Source organism: Canis lupus, chromosome 12, assembly GCF_003254725.2.
Source record: "Canis lupus dingo isolate Sandy chromosome 12, ASM325472v2, whole genome shotgun sequence".
NCBI classification, from domain to species: domain Eukaryota; kingdom Metazoa; phylum Chordata; class Mammalia; order Carnivora; family Canidae; genus Canis; species Canis lupus.
Window position 1 is genome coordinate 58,092,053 of NC_064254.1, and position 26,256 is coordinate 58,118,308.

The following is a 26,256-nucleotide window of genomic DNA, read 5'->3' on the forward strand; positions in this document are numbered from 1 at the left end:
TAATGTGAATGTTATTATGTTTTATGGTGTCACTGAGTTCCCTGTCTATTCTCATTATTATTATTATCATTATCAACATTATTATTTCTCTCTTCTGTTCAGCTTGATTGTTTTCCATTACTCTGTCCTCTTGGTCACTGATCTGTTCTTCTGCTTCCTCTAGTCTACTCTTTGTTCCATCTAGTAGATTTTAAATTTCCATTATTGTGTTCTTTCTCCTTGTTAAGGGTCTCTTTGAGGGCCTCACTCTTTTCTCTAGTCAATTGAGTATCTTTATAATCATTACTGTAAATTCTCTATCAGGCATATTTGTTTCTGTTTAGGTTAGGTCTCTTGCTGTGGTTTGCCCTGTTCTTCCATTTGGGACATATTCCTCATTTTGTCCTATTTTCTGGGTCTGTTTCTGTGTGTTAGGATAGTCAGGTATGTCTCCTGCTCTTGAAAGTAGTGGCTTTATGAAGAAGAGGTCTTGTAGTGCCCTCGGTGCAGTGTTTCCTGTTCACTAGATACTGGCCCTTCAGAGATATCTCCTATTTGAGTTGCATGCACTCTGATATTGTGGCCGAGCCACTTTTGCCTTTAGGCCAGTTGTCTGCAATGGTTCTCTTCGCCTGTTGTGGAAGTGTTTTGTCCTTGTGTTGTTGGTGGGGCAGTTTGGGGATGCCTTGCGCTTATGTTGAGTGAGACCAGGCGTTTGCCAGAGATGCAGTAGCACCAAACTTCAGGGTGATTTCCCTGTGTTGTTCCTTGAGAAGCTCTTGTTGGTGAGTGGGGCTGACACTCACACTAGATGTCTGCCCCCAGCCCATTGCTGGTGCCTCAGTTGGATTGCTGTGTGGTTATCTTCCCCTCTTTTGAGGGCTGGAGTCACTTTGGAGTGGTGCTATCCCCTGTCAGGACTCCTTGCACACTGCCAGCTTATAGGACTGTTTCAGATGGGCTCTGGCCAAGGTGTACTGGAGATGGCAGGTGCATAGGAGAATGTGAGACAGGGAGCATGGTGTCAGTAAGGGCCACACTGGTCCACTGTGGGAGAGGAATCTGCAGCCACTGGGGACAGAGGCAGTCTGGATTGGAGGGCCAGGTCCACAGAGGTGCATGGGGGTGGTGTTAGTAAGATTTGTGTGGGCCTGCTATAGGAGGAGACCAAGGTCTGGCTGGAGAGGGCATGTCTGCAAGAGAATGTGATGGTGGGGGTGCTGTTAGTAAGTTAGGTGGAGATGTTGGCACTGTGTTTGTTCTAGCAGGTATTCCTGGGGGTTAGGGGAAGGAAATGATACCTGCCAGCTCCCTTGTTCCTGGAGAAGTCTCCCAAGGATACCTTACCTCCAGATTAGTATAGAAATCTCCTCCCATATACCCTAGATGTTTATATAACTGTAGTTTCTATGTTGTATCTCCATGCGTTTATTTGTTATAATCTTTATGGGCAGGGACTCAGTTTCCTCTTACCCTCCAGATCTCCCAGAGCCCAGTTTACTGATTCTTAAAATTTCAGGGGTTAAGCCTTGCTGATTGTAAGAATTGGTAAAATTTGGCCCCTCTGGTGTTCAAAACCAAATGTTATGAGGATTTGTCTTTCCTGTGTGGGTCCCCATGCCTGGGGTGCCTCGGGTGAGGGTCTATTTTTTTCCCCTGTTGGCATCTGCCAGGTTCCTCTCTCCTGTAGTCCATTTAACCCTTGACCACATCTCAGTCCCTTCCAACTCTTCTTTGTGGCCTTCTCTACATCTAGCTGTGGAGAGTCTGTTCTGCCAGTTTTTGGGTTGTTTTCTGGGTTATTTACACTAATGGGTGTTATCTAATAGTATCCATGGGATGAGGTGAGCCTTGTGTTCCTCTTCACCATTTTCCCCTGTAAGTTTTTATTCTTTAAACCACATCTATAGTTGTATAATTTCTCACATTTATCTTAAGACTTGCCTCTTAAAAATGAGATTTATATTTTTAGGAAAGTACAAGTCATCATCAAATAGCTCTTGTATATAGAAGTACTAGGTGGGGAGTGTTGGGGGTAGATGGGAATTAATGAGTTTTGTATCATGATTTTCCTTAATTGTTCTCAATAGCTCAAGATGCCTTGGTATCCAAATAACTCTTACAAATTTTTAAAAAATTTTTATGTTCTTACAGCTCTTGAGTAAAGACTAGAGTAAGCTTAGAACTACTTGAGATACTATGAATTATTACTAGTGGAAACGTATTAAAATTACTCAAAAATTATTGCTTATGGAAAGAGGATATTGAAACTAAAATCTCAGTATAGCAAAACCTTTTTCTATTTGACTTTTCTTGCTCCATGAAACTTTAGTAGTTTTCCTACATCTAAGATTATATATATGTTTGTATGTCATAACCAAGAGGTAACATTCTTTCTATATCCTGACGCAAGTCCTTTATCAGTATGTGTTTATAAACACTTGCTCCCAGCCTGTGCCTTGTTTTCCATTGCATTCTTGCATCTGCAGTCTGAATATATGGCTTGTTGTAAATAGAACCTGGAGAGCAGTTAAAATGGTTTATTATGGAAATGTAAAAATATACATGAGTTTAGAGAGAATATAGTAAAGTTTACCCTGAGATGTACAGTTTGATGAGTTTTAACAAATATGTAGTTATACAATACATTTAAGATATGGAATATTTCCATCATTTTCAAAAGATTCTTTGTGCTCTTTTGAAAGTGAATCCTCTCCCACTTCTCTCAGGGCTCTGCCAACTGATTACTGTTCTGTAATTTTGCTTTTTCCACAGTGTTATATAAATGGACTCAAATACTATGTGTCTTTTTAGTCTGGCTTTGTTCACTTGCATAATACTTTTGAGAATCATTCAAGTATCCAAAGTTTATTCCTTTTTATTGTTGAGAAGTATTCCATTTCATGGCTGCAGCACAATTTATTTATCCACTAGGTAGATGATAGATACTTAGATGGTTTCCAGGTTTGGGCAATTATGAAGAAAGCTTCCATAGAGATTTGCATAATGGTGTTTGTGTGGACATAGTTTTCATTTTAGTTAGGTACATACTTTGGTTTCATATTACCATTGGGTCACACAGTAAGTGAGTATTTAACTTTATTGGAAACTATCAAACTGTTTTCTAAAGGGACATATGTTTTTTCCCCTCTCCTCCTTTTTAAAATTGGATTGTGTGATTTTTTTTATAATTAAATTCTAAGAATTCCTTATACATTTTGGGCACAAGTCTGTCAGTTTTGCAAATATTTCTTCCACTCTATGGTTAATTTTTGCCTTGTCTTTTAAAATGTCTTTTTTAAATTTTGTTGTATAATAAACTCTTATTTTTATTTTTATTATTATTTTATTATTATTTTTAATAAATTTATTTTTTATTGGTGTTCAATTTGTCAACATACAGAATAACACCCAGTGCTCATCCTTAAAATGTATTTTGAGGGGCACTTGGGTGGCTCAGTCAGGCAAGTGTCTGCCTTTGGCTCAGTTCATAATCCCAGAGTCCTGGGATTGAGCCCCATGTTGGATTCCCAGCTCAGCAGACTCTGCTTCTCCCTCCCCTTCCCTTTTAGTCTGACTAAGTTCATGTTTTCTCTCTCTCAAATAAATTAATAAAAACTTAAAAAAAATAAGTGTCTTTTGAGGAGCAGAATTTTAAAATTTTGATAAAATCCAATTTATCATTTATAAAAATGGATTGTCCATTTTGCATCATATCTCAGAAATCTTTTCCTAACCTAAGGTCATAAACATTTTTCTCCTATGTTTCCTTCTGGAGGTTTTATGGTTCTAGGTTTATGGTCCATTTTGAGCATCCTTTTGCATATGGTGTGAAGTAAGGGTTAAGGTTTATTTACGTATTTTTTTGCAAATGGAAATGCAATGAATTATATTAGCATTTTATGTTAAAAAATAATTTAGAGAAGGACAAACATTATATGGTCTCATTCATTTGGGGAATATAAAAAATAGTGAAAGGGAATAAAGGGGAAAGGAGAAAAAATGAGTGGGAAATATCAGAAAGGGAGACAAAACATGAGAGACTCCTAACTCTGGGAAAAGAACTAGGGGTGGTGGAAGGGGAGGTGGGTGGGGGTGACTGGGTGATGGGCACTGAGGGGGGCACTTGATAGGATGAGCACTGGGTGTTATTCTATATGTTGGCAAATTGAACACAAATAAAAAATAAATTTATAAAAAATAAAAAATAATTTACCCATTAAACTACCTTGGCATCTTTGTTGAAAATCAATTGACCATATATTTGTGAGCCTGTTTCTGGACTCTGTTGTGCTCCATTTTGCCAATAGTATAGTCTTGATTATTGTGACTTGGTTGTAGTCTTGAGGTTAGGTAGTTTGAGTCTTGTGACTCAGTTCTTATTTTTCAAAATTCTTTTGCATATTCTATGACCTTTCCTTTTCTATGTAAATTTTAGAATCACCTTGTCAATTTCTATAAACTCCCTGCTGGGTTTGATTGAGATTGTATTGAATCTATAGATCAGAATTGGGAGAACTGACAACTATATTACATCTTTTGATCCATGAACATAGATATATCTTTTCTATTTAGGTCTTCATTAATTTTTCTCTTCGATGTTTAACAGTTTTCAGCAGAGAAATCCTGCATATATATCTTTTGGATTTACCTTTAAGTATTCCATGATTTATGATACTATATTAAATGTCACTTAAAAATTCAATTTTAATATTTTCTTGCTAGTACTCAGAAATGCAACCGAGTTTTGAATGTTGATGATCCTGCAGTCTTTAGTTCTAGTATCTTGTAAATTCTTTGGGATTTTTAATGTAGACAATCATGATGTTTGTGAATAAAGACTGTTTTATTTCTTCCTTTCCAATCTATATGCATGATATTTCTTTTTCTTGTCTTATTGCACTGCTTAGGTCCTTCAGTATAATGTTGGGTAAGAGTGGTGTGTGCAAAATTTGATAAGTAGTGTGTGCATAATGAGATCAGGTACCTTGTTCCTGATCTTAGCAGAAATCCATTCAGTCTTTTACCATTAAGTATGATGTTAACTGTGAATTTTTGTACATATCCCTTATTAAGTTGAAGAGGTTTCCTTCTATTTTTTAGTTTGGTAAGAGTTTTTATCATGAAATGATGTTGAATTGTGTTAAATCTTTTCCTGTATTGAATTTTAGAATTTAATCTGTTGATATGGTGAATTACATTCATTGATTTTCTTTTTTTTTAAGATTTTATTTTATTAAAAAAAAGATTTTATTTTATTTATTCATGAGAGACACACAGAGAGAGGCAGAGACACAGGTAGAGGGAGAAGCAGGCTCCATGCAGGGAGCCCAATGTGGGACTCAATCCTGGAACCCCAGGATCACACCCTGAGCCAAAGGCAGACGCTCAACCGCTGAGCCACCCAGGCGTCCCCATTCATTGATTTTCTAACATTGTGCCAACTTTACATACTTGAGATAAACTCTGCTTTTTCATGATATATTATCCTTTACATATGTAGCTAGATTCAGTTTGATAACGATTTGGGGAAAATTTGGTAATATTTTGTTCTGAAATCTATTTTATCTGATATGAATATTGCTATACATCTTTCTTTTGATGTATATGCTTGGCATATTCTTTTGGCTTTCTTTACTTTTAGTCTATCTGTGTATTTATGTATAAGGTATATATTTTATAAATAGCATGTCTTATTTTTTGTTTTTATTATTTTTATTTTCATTTTTTGTTAGGTAGACTCTTGAATGTGGAGCCCAGTGAGGACCTTGAACTCATGACCCTGGGATCAAGACCTGAGATCATGTCAGACACTTAACCAACTGAGCCACCTTGGTGCCCCATGTCTTGCTTTTTAAATCCAATATGACCCTTTCATGAAGATGGTGCTGAAGGTGAAGAAGGAAGCCCCTGCCCCTTTCAAAGCCAAAGCCAAAGCAAAGGCTTTGAAAGCTAAGAAAGCGGTGCTGAAAGGCATGCACAGTCACACAAAAAAAGAAGATCCATAGTCACCTACATTCCGTCAACACAAGACCCTGCGTCTCCAAAGGCAGCCCAAATATTCTTGAAAGAGCGCCCCCAGGAGAAAGAAGCTTGATCACTATGCTATCATCAAGTTCCCCCTGACTACCTAGTCAGCCATGAAGAAAATAGAAGACAACAACACACTTGTGTTCATTGTGGATGTCAAGGCCAATAAGCACCAGATCAAACAGGCTGTGAAGAAGCTCTATGACATTGATGTGGCCTAGGTCAACACCTTGAGCAGGTCTGATGGAGAGAAGAAAGCTTATATTCGACTGCCTCCTGACTATGAAATGTTTGGACTGGCTTTGGATGTTGCCAACAAAATTGGGATCATCTAAACTGAGTCCAGTTGGCTATAAATCTAAATATAAACTTTTTCACCATAAAAAAATTAATCCAATATGATATTCTCTTTTAGTTGGAGTTTCTCCATATTTCTTTCCATTTTTTTCTTTTCCTGCCTTCTCTTATGATTCCAATTTATCTCCACTATTGGTTTACTAATTATCTCTTTTTAAAAATAGTGGTTTCCTATGATTTGCAATATGCATGCAACAATCTACAAATTTATAAACAGTCAATAAACTTCTAACAGTCTACTACCAACTAATTTAGTATAATTATAGTATAAGAACCTTTTAACAATAAATTTTGTTTCTTCTCTCCCCTACTGTGTGATCTTGATATAATACGTTTTACTTCTACAAATGTTATAGGAAAATTATATTCCTGTCTATTTTTTATCTTTAGCAGTTTGACTATTATGGGTCTGGTTGTGTATAGTGTTATCATAGTATTGCTCATCCTGCTTGAAGTTTTCTGGTCATTTGTTTTCCTGCATTATTTTTAGAAAATTTTTGGCCATTGTCTTTTATTTTATTTTATTTTATTTTATTTTAAAAAAATTTTTATTTATTTATTCATGAGAGACACACACAGAGAGAGAGAGAGAGAGAGAGAGAGAGGCAGAGATACAGGCAGAGGGAGAAGCAGGCTCCATGCAGGGAGCTTGATGTGGAACTCAATCCCGGGACTCCAGGATCAGGCCTTGGGTGGAAGGCAAGCACTAAACTGCTGAGCCATCCAGGGTTCCTGGCCATTGTCTTTTAAAGAACTTTTTATTTTGAAATTATTTTAGGCTCACAGGAAGCTGCAAAATATAGTGAGTTTCCATGTATCCTTCACACAGCTTCCTCCAATGATAACATCCTACATAATATTAATTATAAAAATCTGGAGATTGACATTGACATAATATTCTTAATTAAGCTACAGGTATTATTTGGGTTCTGCCAATTTTATACTTTTTTGGTGTATATTTCTATGGCATTTTATGACATGTATAGACTCATGTAACTGACATAACAACAAAGATACAGAACTGTTCTGTCAAAGAAGAAATAAACTTCATGCTGCTCCTTCAGCCATTATCTTTTCATGTATTTTTTTCTTCTCTTTTGCCCTTTTTGGATTCTCAATAAATGCATGTTAGGACATTTGATATTATTTTATAGTTCTTGGTTGCTCTATTTCTCTCTTTCTCTTTGTAGTTTGAATAATTCTGATTAATCTATATTTAAGTTCATCAGTTCCTTTTTTCCTCCAAGATCTTTCTATTCTGCTGATTTGTTTATTGAATACATTCTTTGTCTTGGATGTCATGTTTTAAATTTCTATCCTTTCCATTTCTTTTTTTCTTTCTTTTTTTTTTGAGAGAGAGACAGACAGTGCATGAGTAGGGGGTGGACAGAGGGAGAGAAGGGAGGGAGAAAGAGAAACTTAAGCAGGCTCCATGCTTGGAGCCTGATTCATGGCTCCAGCTCATGACCCTGAGATCATGACCTGAGCTGAAATCAAGAGTCAAATGCTTAATTGACTTGACTACCTACGTGTCTCCATTTAACTTTTTCTTATGGTTCTCACCTCTCTGCCAAAATTTCTATGTCATGCTTACTTTTTTTGCTAGGGCCTTTAATATATTAATCATAATTATTTGAAAGTTTGTCAACATCTGGATCATCTCTGAGTCTAGTTCTGTTGATTACTGTATTTCATGACAATAGGCTGGTGTTTTCCCGTCTTGATTTCGTGTTAGTTTTGGTGTTTTTGTATGATTATTAGATATAGTGTATAGATATACACAGAAGACTAAAGTAAATAGCATTTTTGCATTTTGTCAAGCTGTTAGTATGGGGTTGAGTTACACTAGACAGGAGTTGAGATGGGTTTGAGTTTTGTTGTGGCTATCATTACTTTCAATGTAACATAAGCTTAAATTCCTCCAGTGGTTGGAGATGTTTCTTTGTGCATAGAGTGGAGACTTGCTGGGTTGAAAACAAAAATCAGTGCTTCTTCACCCTTAGCTTTCAACCACTCTGCACCATAAAGAGGACTCTTTTTTTTAAAAAAGATTATTTATTCATTCATTCATTCATTCATTCATTCATTCATCACACACACACACACACACACACACACACACACACACAGAGGCAGAAACACAGGCAGAGGGAGAAGTAGCCTCCATGCAGGGAGCCTGATATGGGACTCAATCTTGGGACCCCAGGATCATGCCCTGAGCTGAAGGCAGATGCTCAACCATTGAGCCACCCAGGTACCCAAAGGGGACTCTTTAAAAGCTTTTGCCCCTTCCCTAATGGTAGACTGATGTTGCTTATTATTTAGTGTTATACTTGTGTTGAAGTTCCTGGAGTGTTCTATGTTCTCCTAGCCTAGTCTTACCCTGAGCAGACTCTGTGTGCTTGGTACATAGTTTGGTGTTTTCTCATATCCTTGCCCTTCTTCCTATGGCAGCCAAGCTCTGCCTTATATCTTGGTACTGGGTGGGAGATAGTTTCCTGATTATTATCCCTATACACCCACCCTGTTGTACACCCCCTCCCCCAAGGGGAGTGTGTCCACTTTCCTATGTTGTCCCCAAGCTTTCTTATAAGCACTCAGTAGAAGCCTGCGGAAAAAAATCTTATGAATAAAGGCAAATTCCCCTTGTATCTGGACCTACTACTTATACTGCATTGTCATACTAGCCCACACTTGGCCTTTATGAATAAAAATTTTATTTGGGTTCTTCTCTCTCCTGTGTTCTGCCAAAGATGGAAAAGTATACGTGTCCTATTTCTCTTTGTTGAGGTTTGTCCCTCTTTGGAATTTGGTTTGCTTTGCTTGCTTATAACCTTAGCTCTCTGTTGAGATGAATAAAAGTTGTGATTTTTAGATCATCCATTATTTTTTTCCATTGTCAATGTGGAAGTGACATTCTCTCTTGCTTCTACATCTTAAGTAGAAGTGAAACTCCAAACATTTATTTTTAATGCTTCACTCCTTCAAGAAATACATTTGAGTCTATATTGTGAGCCAGAACCTGGGAATACAATGATGCATAAGAAATAAATGAATATAATTTGGAGATAGAGTTGACAGGACTTGCTGTTAGATTGTTTGGAAAAGGTGAGAGAAGGTGAGGCACCAATGATTACATGACAGAAGGGAAAGGATGGGGAGCCAATGAATAATAAGAAAACTGGGCCAATGTATTGGTCTGCATAAGGTGAGAGTCATAAAGAATGGTGCTCTAACAAAATGAACTAGAAGTGACTGGTTGTAGTCTGAGGAAGTAATATTTGAATTGAGATTTTTGGAGGTGGTGCAGTTTCTGGTAATGACAAGGTCTGGAGAGCAGCCATGGGAGTGGCAGGCTGTGGTTTTGAGGAGAGAAAGATCATTAGGGTGAGGAAAATAAGACACTTTGAAGCCAGAGTGTTTATGCTTCACCCAAATGGGTGCTGAAATACCATTGATGACATCTGAAGAAAGGATTAAAGAGGAAGATTGTAAACTAGGAGTTAACATCTTTTCAGAACAAGAGAATTGAATGGAAGGCCAATGGATAAGGGCAGAACTGAATGCTCTGGGTGTCAGGGAAGAAGGAGTTTGCAAGGGCAGAGAAGAGACGACCTCCAAGTGAGATTTAGGAACACAAAATTCTTCCCTATTATCTGGTGCTAAGTATGTAGAACTTTGAAGAAAACAACTTATATACTTGTGACGGTTTAAAGGGAGGCATTATCTTCAGAAGCAAGCAGGTTTCAGTTAAGCTAAACAGGTGAAGGGAAAGATTTTGAGAAAAGGTTGGGATCCAGGGAAATCTCAGTTTTTGTGCATATTGAGTCTATAGCTTTCAGGAGTGCATAACACTTTAAGTGTTACAAACATGTTCATTCCATGGATTAAAACAGTGCCCCAAACTCCATCCCTGTCTCTGACAACTTTGGCTTGGAGGAATCAGGCAAGAGGCAGCCAGCCAGTCCTGGACACAGTTCTGTTTCTCCTGAAGCAACGACATTTTGTGCAGGCGCCATCGTGAGTGTTTCTGCACTAAGCCTTTAGTGCATGCCACCTGATGTTGAGACAAGCCTCCAACAGCATGGCGGTGACATGGACTCCAGGTTTTACTGTGGCTGCACCAACCAGGTTGCTAATTAGGCCCGATTGTGAGGGTAGTTTTTGTGCTTTGGACACCTGTCCACTAGGAACTGGACTGAGACCACCAACTCATTTCCCACAGGTCACGGAACAGCTGTCAGATGGTATAATTTGGTCGAGTTCATTTGGAGCTGCTTGCAGAAGCTCTCTGAAGCATTATGCTCTACATAATGTGCATGATTAATGCTTGTTTATTTGGACAATCCTGTGTTGTAACTAAAGTGGTGGCTTATTTTATGCCAGTTATAATATACCACTCCATTCATGGGACGGAGTTCCATTGAGGATATGAAGTAGAGTGATAATGTTCAATCTATTTACTAGGGAACCAAGTCATTGCAGCCATTCTGCAAGCTGCTTGCTCCATTTGAGTGATGATTCTGTGCTTAACTCTTCTGAGAAAGGGATCTGGGCTCATTTCCATTCTGAAGGGTAGGTGGAAAACAGATCTGAAAGCAGCAGTCATTTTGACAGCAGGGATGTCTTAGTCTAACTGCCTTCTGTAGGAGGAATAATGCAACATGTTTTCTGTCCTTAGGGGAAAATCTTGCTGTCATGTCAACCTTAGACCTTATTGCCAGCCAAGGTACACATTGGCAGAGTTAGAAATCTTTGCCTTATATGGTCCAGAGGCTGTCCCGATTTCTCCCATGTTCCTAATATATACACACAAGTGATTTTTTTTTGTGTTGTTTTTTGTTGTTGTTGTTGTTGTTGTTTTTCCAAACAAGAAAGGGCACTTTATTGGAAATCCTAATTCAGGTTTGGCCTCTGCCTCTAATTGGGTGTGATCTTGGGCAGGTCACCTTGGCACTTTATTTTGCTTTTTGCAAAATCTTATGTCCCTTTTACTGCACCAGCCTGTGGCCCTGTGATTGTATTTATTTAGTTGTACTTCAGCTAGTGATTGTATTTAGTTCCATGGCACCAACTTTCATAACTCAATCTTTCCTATTGATGTCTAATTATGTTAGAATCCTTCCTGGGTGTGAGGTCCCCAGGTACATTATGGTTCAGAGGGAGGCAGGTATATTTATGTTATTTGCAGACTTTTTGTCCTAAATATACTTTTGGCAAAATATGCTTTTTTTTTCCTATTTTGTCTTCACCTTTTGTGTCTTTTCCTGCCTATGAGTAATATCTTCCTCTTTTAACTTTCTGCTGTCTTCTCTTTTCAGGAAAGTAGCTGATATCAATTAATTAGATAATAGTGAGAATTTGAGTTGGTGTGTTTCTTTTCCTGGCAATATATATCTACGTGTGTAAATGTCTGCAATTTGTCTGCAATTTATCGAATCTGATCATATGCCTAAATACTGTGCCAGCCACTTCCATTTGTTATCTCACTTAATGAGTATGACAATCTTGGGAAGGAGGTACTATTATCTTCGTTTTGTAAACATAGGAACTAAAGTGCAGAGTTTAATCAGAGCTTGGTTGATATTACCCAATAAACTACTGTCTCCAGAGTACTTTTGACTTATGAATCCCTCTCACAGTCATTTACAATATGTTAAATCCCCTTAAGAACTTAAAAATTGTTTTGTTATTTTTGCATGGATATTCTACAGAAATGATTAAGTAAAATGTTTTAATGTATGAAAGTGTATTATTTAACATTAGATTATTTAAAATCCAGTCCTAATGATTTTATTTATGATAAGGAAAATTTTGACATCTTTCTTTGTTACATGTGGCACATACGGATAAATTTACTTTAAAATAATTGCATGACAAAAGATGATTTATTGACAAATTAGTCAATGACATATTATTTTTGGCTCAAGGTACTTAAATGGATTTACTTGGTTTTAAAATCTAATTCTATCTTAAAGCATCAAAATAGATACAACTACTTTATGACTGTTAAAATTCTTCTATTTTGGACTTATAATCATTTAATTTATATTTCACAATTTGCATTTTGTTTCTAAGAGGCAAAATAAGAAGAATGCTTCAGATTGCTTCCTGCAAGCTTTGCAAGTCAAAAAGCACATTTATAGTGTGGTTAGTCTTTATTTCCAACAAATGCAAAGATAATTTGAGAGTTACTATATTATATACTTTTGACACAATTTTTTAAAAATTTAGAGTCACCTTGATGTGCTTTTTGGGAATTATGAACAGATAGGTATAATGTAAAAATTGTCTTCATACAATTTCACTGCATTTTTATGCTTTTTATATCAACTTTTCAATGGCCATATCCCTTATTCTTCTTGCTCTTGATGACTGGTCTATATTTGCAAATTACATAATATGTGATGAGAAATAAAATCATCTAAAATGGTATAATAGTTAAAACCTCAAGGTAGTGATCAGCATTTAGTTAAATGATAAATGATTGAGTGGCTAGGGTTTTAGCAAAAAATATTCGCTATCAATCTTGCTCATTCGACGCATTACTGACAGGCTCTCAAACCATTCTGTTTCATTGTGGAAATGATTTCGATTAATATTTCATGTATTGCTATTTTGATGAATAAAAACAACTGATGCTATTATTGTTTTAAACACAAATGGCTTGAAAAACATCAGTGTGGGGTGGGGGGCACAGCTGTATTTGGCCGTGCATTTTACTCATGTAGTTTAAGGTGGATCTGCTCTGCAGGCTGATGCCAAGATGAAAATCTGGAGACAGACATGGAAGTCTTTCCCACCTCACAATTTTATTTTTGTCTTCCTCTTTCATAATTGGCTTACACCTCCCAGGGCAGTCAGGAGGAGACTAGTCAGGCAGGGCATGGTATAGACAAAGCCTCTTTTCCTTTCTTGCAGTGCTGAGAGCCTAGGCTCCCCCTGTTGCCCCATGTGCCCACTGACCTGGCTTCTCAGGCAGCTCTTTCTTCTGCATGTCCTCTCCCAAAGGCCTCTTTCTGCTTTCCTGGGTGGCAACCAAGCAATCAGGTAAACTGATCCAAAAGAATGTGCTTAGAGTTCTGAGATGTTAAGGAGAGGGCAAAGATTTCTGATGCTTGCTGTCTGAAAATGATATTTTAATTCAAGGAAATGTCTTCAAAGGTAAGGATTGAATATCTAATGGCAGTAGTATCCCCAGGCCATCATGAGAAGATTCTCTACTCTGGGCTCATGCTTTATAGAGACCCACTTCGGTCATCCTCTGGCCCAGTCCCTCCCCACAGAACAGAAAGTCTTTGGAGGCCTAGGAGAGATACCCATCCAGAGCCTGGGTCTTCAGGATTTCTCTGGTCCTTCTTTTTTTTTAATTTTTAATTTTTAAAATTTTTTATTTAAAAAAATATTTATTTATTCATGAGACACACACACACACACACACACACACACACACACAGAGGGAGAGAGGCAGAGACACAGGCAGAGGGAGAAGCAGGCTCCATGCAGGAAGCCCGATGCAGGACTTGATCCCAGGTCTCTAGGATCACGCCTGGGCTGAAGGCAGGCGCTAAACCACTGAGCCACCTGGGCTGCCCCTCTGGCCCTTCTTTTAAGGCATGTACAAACTTTCACTCTGGGTTCATTTTCCCAAAGACGGACCCTGCTGTTATTTGGCCCATAGGGCAGCCCGGCTACTGTTTGGGATGGTTGGGGGCAGAGCCTGGATTTGCTGGTTGGAGTAAACAATGTATGTATAAGACCCGTCTGGGTATGAGAAGGAGCAGAATGGAAAGAGAGGAGGGTGAGCAGTGAGTGGAGGTCAGCTCTCTTTTTCGTACCATATTTTGGTACAGAGCTCCGAGGAGCCTGAGCATTCTAGATTTGAATCTGACCTAGCTTGTTTTGACAAGCTACATTTAACTAGGTGGGAATATAGAACATATTTCATATACAATGTTTTATTTTGATTTAAAGATTTTAAATATTTGGATGTGTGGTGTGTTTGCTTCTGTTTGTACTACTTTTTCTTTTTTTTAAGATTTTGTTTATTTATTCATGAGAGACACAGAGAGAGGCAGAGACATACGCAGAGAGAGAAGCAGGCTCCCTGTAGGAAGCCTGATGTGGGACTCGATCCCAGAACCCTAGGATCATGACCTGAGCCAAAGGCAGACACTCAACCACTGAGCCACTCAAGTGCCCCGTTTGTGCTATTTATACTGTATTTGTACTTACCTTGGGTCCCCCACAATGTTAGGGGTGAGCCTATCTATAGAGACAGGGAAAGGTCAGTTCCTGTGGTATTCCTCAAATGTCACCATCTCTATATCTGCCCAGGTCGAGGACAGATTCCTTTCTTCCCATACAGAAAGCAGCGCAACAGACTGACCTGGCTCAGGACAATGGTCACAGGGAATCTTTGCCAAGAGCTGGAGAACTATTGAAGGAGAATGATGAATCTCCTTTGTTGCTCTTTGAGGAAATAAGTGCGTTTCAATTAAGTGAAAATAAACTGATATTGATATCTTTAAAAACATCTCATTCATTTGCAAAAAAAAGTCATGTTCTGCAACAACTACAGCGTGTATTAATTTTGTTACATTTCTTTGATTTTCATGGCGTACTCTCTTGAAATCATTTTGTGGTTGTGTTTTGGGGCATGTTAACTCTTAAATGAATGAAACTAAATCGATGTGGTTTTCCACGAGCTGAAAAAGTTATAGTTTCAATCTAGATATTAAATGGTCTTCCAAAAATCTGATGCAAAACATTGTGTAAAAACCATAAACATGTCAAGTTCTTGAGCACCTGGGTGGCTCATTTGGTTAAGCATCTGCTTTCAGTTCAGGTCATGATCCCAGGGGTCCTAGGATCAAACCCTTCATCAGGCTCCCTGCTCAGCTAGGAGTCTGCTTCTGCCTCTATCCCTCCCCCTGCTCATAATCTCTCTCATGCTCACTCTCTTTCAAATAAATAAAATCTTGAAAAAAAATTAAATTCTTTTGACTCAGTAAGTCTCACATCCAAATATCTTAGTCCCTTTGGACTGCTAGAGCAAAATACCAGAAACTGGACAGCTTATAAACAACAGAAATTCATTTCTCATGGTTCTAGAGGTTGGGAAGTCCACACTGGCAGATGTGGTGTCTGGTGAGGACATAGACAACCATTTTTCCACCGTAACCTCACCTGGAGGAAGCAGCAATGGGCCTTTCTCAGCCTCTTTTATGAGGGCACTCATTTAATTCATGAGGATAGAGGCCTCATAACCTAGTCACCACCCCAAACCATCTCCTGCGGGTTAGTATTCAAAATATGAATTTTGGGAGAACCCATTTAGCCCATAGCATTACCCTAAGCAAATTATATTTGTAATTATCCCTTGATTATTTCTTGACTTGTATTATTTATTGATGAAATTATTATTAAAATCGTGGTAAGAATGTAGAAACAAAAATTTCTGAGAATAGGGATCCCTGGGTGGCTCAGAGGTTTAGCGCCTGCCTTTGGCCCAGGGCGCGATCCTGGAGACCCGGGATGGAGTCCCGCTTTGGGCTCCAGGCACGGAGCCTGCTTCTCCCTCCTCCTGTGTCTCTGCCTCTCTCTCTCTCTCTATGTCTATCATAAATAAATAAATAAATATATCTTTAAAATTTTTTTTTCTGAGAATATTAAGTAAAAGATGTGATACAAACTCATGTGCATGTGAAGTATGGGAAAAATAGGAGAACACATTAAAAAAGGCTGGAAGGATGCATACAAGTGCAGTAATAGTTCTGTTCAAGTTAAGGAATTCTATGCATAGAGTTTCCCTTTTTTTACAAATTAATGTATATCAAAGTTTGATGCATGAAAAGATGAAACATTCAGAAAGTTCTGTAAGGTTTATTAAATAGAACAGCTCTTCCATCTTCCCCATCCCCTTCACTTCTCTGTTCTCTGGAAGTAACAACTTCTATTGTTTTTCTTTTTGATATTTAACTCCGTATCTATGAATATCATGCTTTTTTGTAACTGCTTAACTAATTAATTTTTGCAAATAACCACCTCTTCAGTTACTTATCATTTTACCCCAGCTTCTCAACACAGTCATTTTGGTTAGGTCATAATTTACTGTTTATATTATTATGACCATGTAAGTAAATAAATACTATTTACAGTAAGCCATGACCTATACCAGGGTTGTATTTCCTTTGGTTTTCTGTGAGTTAATCATTGTCTTTTTATTCACTTCACTCTTTATGTTCTCATCACTAATTCCTTCATCACACATTTAAAGTTTCTCTTGGGGTGCCTGGGTGGCTCAGGCAGTTGAGTGTCAAACTGGATTTCAGCTCAGGTCATGAACTCAGGGTCATGGGATCCAGCCTCATCTCTGGCTCCATTCTCAGCATGGAGTATGCTTGTTCCTTTCCCTCTGCTCCTCCCCATGCTTATGGATGTGCTCTCTCTCTCTCTCTCTCTCTCTCTCATAAATACATAAATAAACAAATAAATAAATATCTTTAAATTTAGCTTCTCTTAATACTTCCAAATATATCATGTGTTTTCTCTGTTTTATCTTCTTGAAGACATTTCTCATAGGATCTTGACATTGCTTCAGTCTGGACCTTAGGTCCACTGTGCAGAGATGTCCCTTTACGACCATCTTGTGGTTTGCCACTGTTCTTTTTTCAGATGGATTTCTGTTTCTGGGGGTGGGTATCTTCCTGTTTCTTGGTCTACTTCTTCATTTTTTAATTTTTTTTTGAATTTTTAAAGATTTTATTTATTTATTCATGAGAGAGAGAGAGAGAGAGAGAGAGAGAGAGAGAGAGGGAAAAGCACGCTCCATGCAGGGAGCTTGACATGGGACTCAATCCCGGGTCTCCAGGATCACGCCCTGGGCTGAAGGTGGCGCTAGACCGCTGGGCCACCCCGGCTGCCGGACTCCTTCATTTTGGAGGAGCACATCTTTTAGTAGCTTCCTGAGAAAATGCATGGGAGGTATATTTTTTTTTAGAGCTTGCTTATCTGAAAGTGTTTTATTCCCCTCTCACACTTTATTGATAATTTGACTGGGTGAACCTAGTTGGGCCTGTTTTCCTCTTAGAAGCTCAAAGGAATTTTTCTATTATTCTGTAGCTTCCAATGTTATATTAGAATATCTAGTGCTCATCTAATCTTCCCTATTTTCCTCTTCATACTTTTTATTTTTTATTGATTTTTAATTTTAATTCCAGTGTAGCTAACACACAGTGTTATATTAATTTGAGGTGTACAATATAGTGACTCAACAGCTCCATATATTACTCAGCACTCATCAAGATACGTGTGCTCTTAATCTCCTTCACCTGTTTCACTCATCTTCCCCAACCACGTCCCTCTGTAACCATCAGTTTGTTCTCCCGTTCAAGTACTAACCAGGCCCAACCGTGCTTAGCTTCTGAGATCAGACCAGATCAGGCATGTTCAGAGTAGTATGGCCATAGACCAGTTTGTGCTCTACAGTTAAGAGTCTATTTCTTGGTTTTTCTTTTTTCTTCTTCTTTTGTTTGTTTCTTTTGTTTCTTAAATTCCACATATGAATGAAATCATATGGTATTTGTCTTTCTCTGACTGACTTCTTTCTTTTTTTTAGACTTTTTATTTGAGAGAGAGAGAGAGAGAGAGAGAGAGAGAGAAAAGCACAAGTAGGCAGAGCTGCAGGCAAAGAGAGAGGGAGTATTAGCAGATTCCCTGTAGAGCAGAGAGCCCAAAGGTGGGCTCGATCCCAGGACTCTGGGATCATGACCTGAGCTGAAGGCAGATGCTTAACTGACTGAGCCACCCAGGTGCCCCTGACTGACTTTATTTCACTTAGCATCATACCCTTGAGTTCCATCCATATTATTGCAAATGGCAGGATTTTATTCTTTTTTATGGCTGAATAATATTCCATTACACACACACACACACACACACACACACACTTTTTCTTAATCCATTCATCTATTAGACACTTGGGCTGCTTCCATAATTTGGCTATTGTAAATAATGCTGCAATAAGCATAAAGGTGCATATATCTCTCTGAATTAGTGTTTTTGTATTCTTTGGGTAAATACCCAGTAGTGTGATTACTGGATCTAGAATATTCTATTTAAAAATTTTTGAGGAACCTCCATATTGTCTTCCACAATGGTTGTACCAGCTTGCATTCCCACTATCCGTGCAAGAGGGTTACTTTTTTGACACATCCTTGCCAACACTTGTTGTTTCTTGAGTTTTTGATTTTAGCCATTCTGACAGGTATGAGGTGGTATTACATTGTGATTTTGATTTGCATTTCTCTGATGATGAGTGATACTGAGCATCTTTTCCTGTGTCTTTCGGCCATTTGGATGTCATTTGTTTAAAATATTTTGTTTATTTGAGAGAAGGGGAAAAAGAGAGAGAGAGGGAGAGAATGATCGGGGGAAAGGCAGAGGGAGAGGGAGAAACAGGCTGTTCGTTGAGCAGGGAGTCCTCTGTGGGGCTGGATCTGAGGACCCTGAGATCAGGACCTCAGTCAAAGGCAGATGCTTAACTGACTGAGCCACCCAGGCACCCATGGATGTCATTTAAAAAATTTAAAGATTTAAAAATTTATTAGAGAGAGAGAGGGGGAGAGAAAGAGAAGAGCACAGTGGGGAGGAGTAGAGGATGAAGGAGAGAGAGATTCCCATGAAGCTCCCTGCTAAGCATAGAGCCCAACCAGGGACTTGATCCTTCCACTCTGAGATCATGACCAGAGACCAAATCAAGAATTAGGTGCCAGATATGCTGAGCCACTGAGGCACCCCTTAGATATCTTCTTTGGAGAAATGTCTATTCATATCACCTGCCCTTTTTAAATTGGATTATATAAAAATATATTTTTTGTTTGTTTGTTCACTTTGGTGTGTTGAGTTGCATCAGTTCTTTATATATTTTGGATACTAACCCTTAATCGGATATGTCACTTGCAAAAATCTTCTCCCATTCAGTAGGTTGTCTTTTAGTTTTCTTGGTTTTTTGCTTTGCTGCACAGAAGCTTTTAATTTATATACAGTCTCAATAGTTTATTTTTGCTTTTATTTCCCTTGCCTTGGTAGACATATCTAGAAAAATGACATTATGGCCGATGTCAGAGAAATTATTGCCTGTGCTCTTTTCTAGGGTTTTTATGGTTTCCCTTTTCACATTTAGGTCTTTAATCCATTTTGAGCTTATTTTTGTATATGATGTAAGAAAGTAGTTCAGTTTCATTCTTTTGCATGTAGCTGTCCATTTTCCCCCATATCATTTGTTGAAGAAATTATATTTTTTTCCATTGTATATTCTTTCCTCCTTTGTCAAAAATTAATTGACCATTAGCTGTGGGTTTATTTCTGGGCTTTTTATTCTTTTCCATTGTTCTATGTGTCTGTTTTGTCCCAGTACCATACTGTTTTGATTTCTATAGCTTTGTAATATAACTTGAAGTCGGAATTGTGATATCTCTAGTTTTGTTTTTCTTTTTCAAGATTGCTTCAGCTATTTGGGGTCTTTTGTGGTTCCATATAAATTTTAGGATTGCTTGTTCTAGTTCTGTGAAAAATGCTGTTGATTTTTGATAGAGACTGTATTAAATCTGAGGATTGCTTTGGGTAGCATAGACATTTTAACAATATTTGTTCTTCTAATCCATGAGCATGGAATGTCTTTCCATTTCTTTGTGTCATCTTCAATTTCTTTCATCAGCGTTTTATAGATTTCAGATTACAGGTCTTTTACCTTTCTGGTTAAGTTTATACTAGGTATTTTATTATTTTTGGTGCAATTGTAAATGGGATTGTTTTATTAATTTCCTTTTCTGCTGATTCATTAGGAGTATATAGATTGCAACAGATTTATTTTTTAAGAATTTATTTATTTTAGAGAGATAAACAGAGACCGAAGTGGGGAGGGCCAGAGGGAGAGGGAGACAGAATCCCAAGCAGACTCCATGCTGAGCATGGAGCTTGATCCCTGAGCTCAATCTCATGCCCCCTGAGATCATGACCTGAGCCAAAATCAAGAGTCAGATGCCCAATTGACAGTGCCACTCTGGAACCCCTGAAATGCAACAGATTTCTGTACATTGATTTTGTATCCTGCAACCCTATTGAATTCATTTATCACTTCTAGTAGTTTTTTGGTGGAGTCTTTAGGGTTTTCTATATATATCATATCATCTGAAAATAGTGAAAGTTTGACTTCTTCCTTACCAATTTGGATGCTTTTTCTTTCTTTTTGTTGTCTTATTACTGTGGCTAGGTCTTCTAGTACTATGTTGAATAAAAGTGGACATCCTTGTCTTGTTCCTGACCTTAGGGGAAAAGCTCTCAGTTTTCGCCATTGAGTATGATATTAGTTGTAGGCTTTTCATATATAGCCTTTACAATGTTGAGATATGTTTTCCCTAATCTTGTTTTATCATGAATGGATGTAGTACTTTGTCAAATGCTTTTTCTGAATCTATTGAAATGATTATATAATTTCTATCCTTTCTCTTGTTGATGTGATATATCACATTGATTTTTTTTCCTTTTTATTTATTGGTGTTCAATTTACCAACATACATAATAACCCCCAGTGCCCATCACCCAATCACTCCCACCCCCCGCCCTCCTCCCCTTCTACCACCCCTAGTTCGTTTCCCAGAGTTAGCAGTCTTTACGTTCTGTCTCCCTTTCTGATATTTCCCACACATTTCTTCTCCCTTCCCTTATATTCCCTTTCACTATTATTTATATTCCCCACATGAATGAGAACATATAATGTTTGTCCTTCTCCGACTGACTTACTTCACTCAGCATAATACCTCCAGTATTATTATAACCCTCCAGTTCCATCCACGTTGAAGCAAATGGTAGGTATTTGTCATTTCTAATGGCTGAGTAATAGTCCCCCATTGTATATATAGACCACATCTTCTTTATCCATCATCTTTCGACGGACACCGAGGCTCCTTCCACAGTTTGGCGATTGTGGACATTGCTGCTAGAAACATCGGGGTGCAGGTGTCCCGGCGTTTCACTGCATCTGTATCTTTGGGGTAAATCCCCAACAGTGCAATTGCTGGGTCGTAGGGCAGGTCTAGTTTTAACTCTTTGAGGAACCTCCACACAGTTTTCCAGAGTGGCTGCACCAGTTCACATTCCCACCAACAGTGCAAGAAGGTTCCCTTTTCTCCGCATCCTCTCCAACATTTGTTGTTTCCTGCCTTGTTAATTTGCCCCATTCTCACTGGTGTGAGGTGGTATCTCATTGTGGTTTTGATTTGTATTTCCCTGATGGCAAGTGATGCGGAGCATTTTCTCATATGCATGTTGGCCATGTCTATGTCTTCCTCTGTGAGATTTCTGTTCATGTCTTTTGCCCATTTCATGATTGGATTCTTTGTTTCTTTGGTGTTGAGTTTAATAAGTTCTTTATAGATGTTGGAAACTAGCCCTTTATCTGATATGTCATTTGCAAATATCTTCTCCCATTCTGTAGGTTGTCTTTGAGTTTTGTTGACTGTATCCTTTGCTGTGCAAAAGCTTCTTATCTTGATGAAGTCCCAATAGTTCATTTTTGCTTTTGTTTCTTTTGCCTTCGTGGATGTATCTTGCAAGAAGTTACTGTGGCCGAGTTCAAAAAGGGTGTTGCCTGTGTTCTTCTCTAGGATTTTGATGGAATCTTGTCTCACATTTATTTTTTTTTTTTTTTTTTTTTTTTTTTTTTTTTTTTTTTTTTTTTTTTTTTACACATTAACGTTCTTAGTTTATTAATCCTCTCATGAAAAATCTGCACAATCACCACAGATAAAGCCACTGCAGAATCTTTACTCCTTCTGTTGTCCAATCTCCAGCTCACTTTTTGCCAGCACCAACGTTGGCTTTTGCAGTCCCCCTGACTTTCTTCATTCTGTTTTTACGTTCTTTGCGCTGTTTTCTTGAAGTCTTTTTCTTCTCATACAGGCCATGTCTTGCAAGTCTATGTTTGGGTTCATTTTTCTTTGCATAATCCAAGGAATCATAAATCATGCCAAAGCCAGTTGTCTTGCCACCACCAAAATGGGTTCTGAATCCAAATACAAATATGACATCTGGTGTGGTCTTGTACATTTTGGCTAGTTTTTCCCGTATTTCTGTCTTAGGTACTGTTGCCTTCCCGGGGTGAAGAACATCAATGACCATCTGTTTCCGCTGAAGCAGTCGGTTGGTCATGAACTTCCTGGTCCGGATGGTTACTGTGTCATTCATGATGGCGGCCGAGCTTCAAGCAGCCGGGGAGGAAAAGAGATTGTCTCACATTTAGATCTTTCATCCATTTTGAGTTTATCTTTGTGTATGGCGCAAGAGAGTGGTCTAGTTTCATTCTTCTGCATGTGGATGTCCAATTTTCCCAGCACCATTTATTGAAGAGACTGTCTTTCTTCCAATGGATAGTCTTTCCTCCTTTATCGAATATTAGTTGACCATAAAGTTCAGGGTCCACTTCTGGGTTCTCTATTCTGTTCCACTGATCTATGTGTCTGTTTTTGTGCCAGTACCACACTGTCTTGATGACCACAGCTTTGTAGTACAACCTGAAATCTGGCATTGTGATGCCCCCAGATATGGTTTTCTTTTTTAAAATTCCCCTGGCTATTCGGGGTCTTTTCTGATTCCACACAAATCTTAAAATAATTTGTTCTAACTCTCTGAAGAAAGTCCATGGTATTTTGATAGGGATTGCATTAAACGTGTATATTGCCCTGGGTAACATTGACATTTTCACAATATTAATTCTGCCAATCCATGAGCATGGAATATTTTTCCATCTCTTTGTGTCTTCCTCAATTTCTTTCAGAAGTGTTCTATAGTTTTGAGGGTATAGATCCTTTACCTCTTTGGTTAGGTTTATTCCTAGGTATCTTATGCTTTTGGGTGCAATTGTAAATGGGATTGACTCCTTAATTTCTCTTTCTTCAGTCTCATTGTTAGTGTATAGAAATGCCACTGATTTCTGGGCATTGATTTTGTATCCTGCCATGCTACCGAATTGCTGTATGGGTTCTAGCAATCTTGGGGTGGAGACTTTTGGGTTTTCTATGTAGAGTATCATGTCATCGGCGAAGAGGGAGAGTTTGACTTCTTCTTTACCAATTTGAATGCCTTTAATGTCTTTTTGTTGTCTCATTGCTGAGGCTAGGACTTCCAGTACTCTGTTGAATAGCAGTGGTGAGAGTGGACATCCCTGTCTTGTTCCTGATCTTAGGGGAAAGGCTCCCAGTGCTTCCCCATTGAGAATGATATTTGCTGTGGGCTTTTCGTAGATGGCTTTTAAGATTTTTAAGTGTTAAGCCACTTTTGCATCCTGGGAATAAATCCCACTTGGTTGTGGTGAATCATTTTTTAATGTATTGTGCAAATTGGTTTGCTAGTATTGAGGACTTTTGCATGTATGTTCATCAGAGATATTGGCCTGTGGTTCTCTTTTTTTGTGGTGTCTTTATTGGGTTTTGGTATCAAGGTAATCCTGGCCTTGTAGAATGAATTTGGAAGCTTTCCTTTTTTATTTTTTGGAAAAGTTTGAAAGGAATAGATAGTAACTCTTCTTTAAATGTTTGGTACAATTCACCTGTGAAGTCTCTGGTCCTAAATTTCGGTTTGTTGGGAGTTTTTTGTTTGTTTGTTTTCAGGTTTGTTGGGAGTTTTTTGATTACTGATTCAATTTCATTGCCTGTAGTTGATCTGTTAAAAATTTCTATTTCTTCCTGCTTCATTTTTGGCAGGTTATATATTTATAGGAATTTATCCATTTCTTCTAGGTTGTCTAATTTGTTGGCTATAATTTTTCATAATATTCTCTTATAGTCCCTCTTCATGCTTTTAAAATATTTTTCTCATTCCTAGTTTTCCAAAATTTCTCACACACGGGCCTTGAAGTGTGTGTGTGTCTGTGTGTGCGTGCGCATGTGTGTTTAACCCATTGTGTTGAGCACTTACTGGGTACTTTCAGTCTGGAAACTCCTTTTATCCTTCAGTTTGGGGCATTTTCTTGAATTATTTCTTTGATGCTTTTCTTCTCCATTTTCTAAATTCTCTGAAATTTCTATTATTTGAATTCTGGACCTTCTGGACTAATTTACTGTTCTAATATTTTATATTGCATTGAATTTTCATTCTACTTTCTGAAAAATTGTCTTGCCTTTGAGCCTCAGCCCTTCTACTGAAAATTTCATTTCTGCTGTCATAATATTAAAATTCAAGAATATGGGACACCTGGGTAGCTCAGTGGTTGAGTGTCTGCCTTCTGCTCAGGGTGTGATCCTGGAGTCCTGGTATTGAGTCCCACATCAGGCTCCCTGCATGGAGCCTGCTTCTCTTCCCTCTACCTATGTATCTGCCTCTCTCTCTCTGTCTCTCATGAATAAATAAATAAAATTAAAAAAATTCAAGAATACTTTTCTTGACATTTCTCTGAACTTTTTTTTAATAACATCATATTTGTTGGGTGAGTGCAAAATTATGTTCTCTTATTTTTTCTAAAGATACTAAATTATATGTTTATTTTATTTTTGCCTTATTTATTTTTTAGAAATAAATTGTTTAGAAATTTTTTAGTGTTGTCTCTGTTCCTTCTGAGTTCCTTTGATTTATGGCTTTCTTCAATGTTAGAAGATCCTTAGCAGTTCTCTAATATTTAAGACAGGGACAACACAAAGTGTCTAGAAGCTCTGGGTGTGGAGGAAGAATGGCTTGTGGACTTGCAGGCTTAACTTCTGAGTGATCTAGTTCAGTTATTTTTTGGGAGAAATATTTTTGGCTGCCAGTATCTTTAGATCTCTTGTGTTGGGATGGTCAAATTATCTGGAGAAGAACCTTTCAGTCTTTAGTCCAAAGAATATAAACCTAGTTGTCAGTGTCCTGGGAACTGAATGGAGAATGGGGCTCCAGGGCTTCACCTTTCAGTATATAGACTTTAACTTAATCCCTTGTTTTCGATAGACACTTCTCTCCTCAACTCTTCCTTGTGTACCTTAGAGCAGACTGGATCCCTTTAGTTCCTTTTATCCATTCTTCCACTAGAATGGGACTTGGGCATCACCCCCAGCTACTTGAGTGAGGGGGGAATCTGAGATCAAACCAACTATCCTGGTTTTAGCTCCTTTTCACTCCACTTTCATTGACATCTTCCCCTCTAAATCTTGAGTATATCTGGAGTTCAATAATGTATATCTGTACATTTAGTTCCTTCAACTACTGACTCTCTCCAGCTTTCAACTGGCCTGCAGGTCAGTTGTCATTTCATCCATCCACCTGCCAGCTGCATAATGTTGTTGCTGTTTCATTTTCTTTTGTTGCCTTTGCTTTGTTGGTTAATGCTTAAAAAGGTCTCTTTGCTCTCACTTTATAGGGCTTCAGATAGAGAGGAGGTAAACATATATATTCCAGTCTCCATCTTTGTTCAAATGCCTGTATTTTTTTCTTTCACTATTTTACAAAATTTCTGACATATGATGTTTTAATTTTATGTGTTTTATATTTTTATCTTTAAACTCATTTTATTTCTGAGTATTATGGATAGTACAGTCATGTAATTCAAAATTCAAGATACAACAAGATACATAGTGAAAATCTTCCCTAACCTTCAATTTTTGTCCATGGAAGTATGTAGCATTACTATTCATGAGGACCCTTCCAGAAACATTATTTTTTATATATAAACAGTTGGCTATATCTTATACATTAAATTCATCGTTAAAAGTACAAAATTACTATTATTATTTTTTTTGCCAGGGACAGAAAAACAATATAAAGTTTGCAAAAGAAGGAAATTCTTACAACTTCCTTTTGGACACATCTTTGTCTTTCCTCTGATCCAGCCATTGCTGTGGCAATCAGCTGTGGGTGGGTGTC

General features: G+C 37.9%; 1 protein-coding gene across 1 annotated transcript; it reads right to left on the bottom strand.

The window, feature by feature from the left end:
* Positions 1–22,114: 22,114 nt before the first annotated feature.
* On the bottom strand, positions 22,115–22,651 carry LOC112658570 (40S ribosomal protein S24-like). The gene has a single exon (XM_035713198.2). The coding sequence runs from the start codon at positions 22,612–22,614 to the stop codon at positions 22,222–22,224; it is 393 nt and encodes a 130-aa protein (XP_035569091.1). The 5' UTR covers positions 22,615–22,651; the 3' UTR covers positions 22,115–22,221.
* Between the last annotated feature and the right edge of the window lie 3,605 nt (positions 22,652–26,256).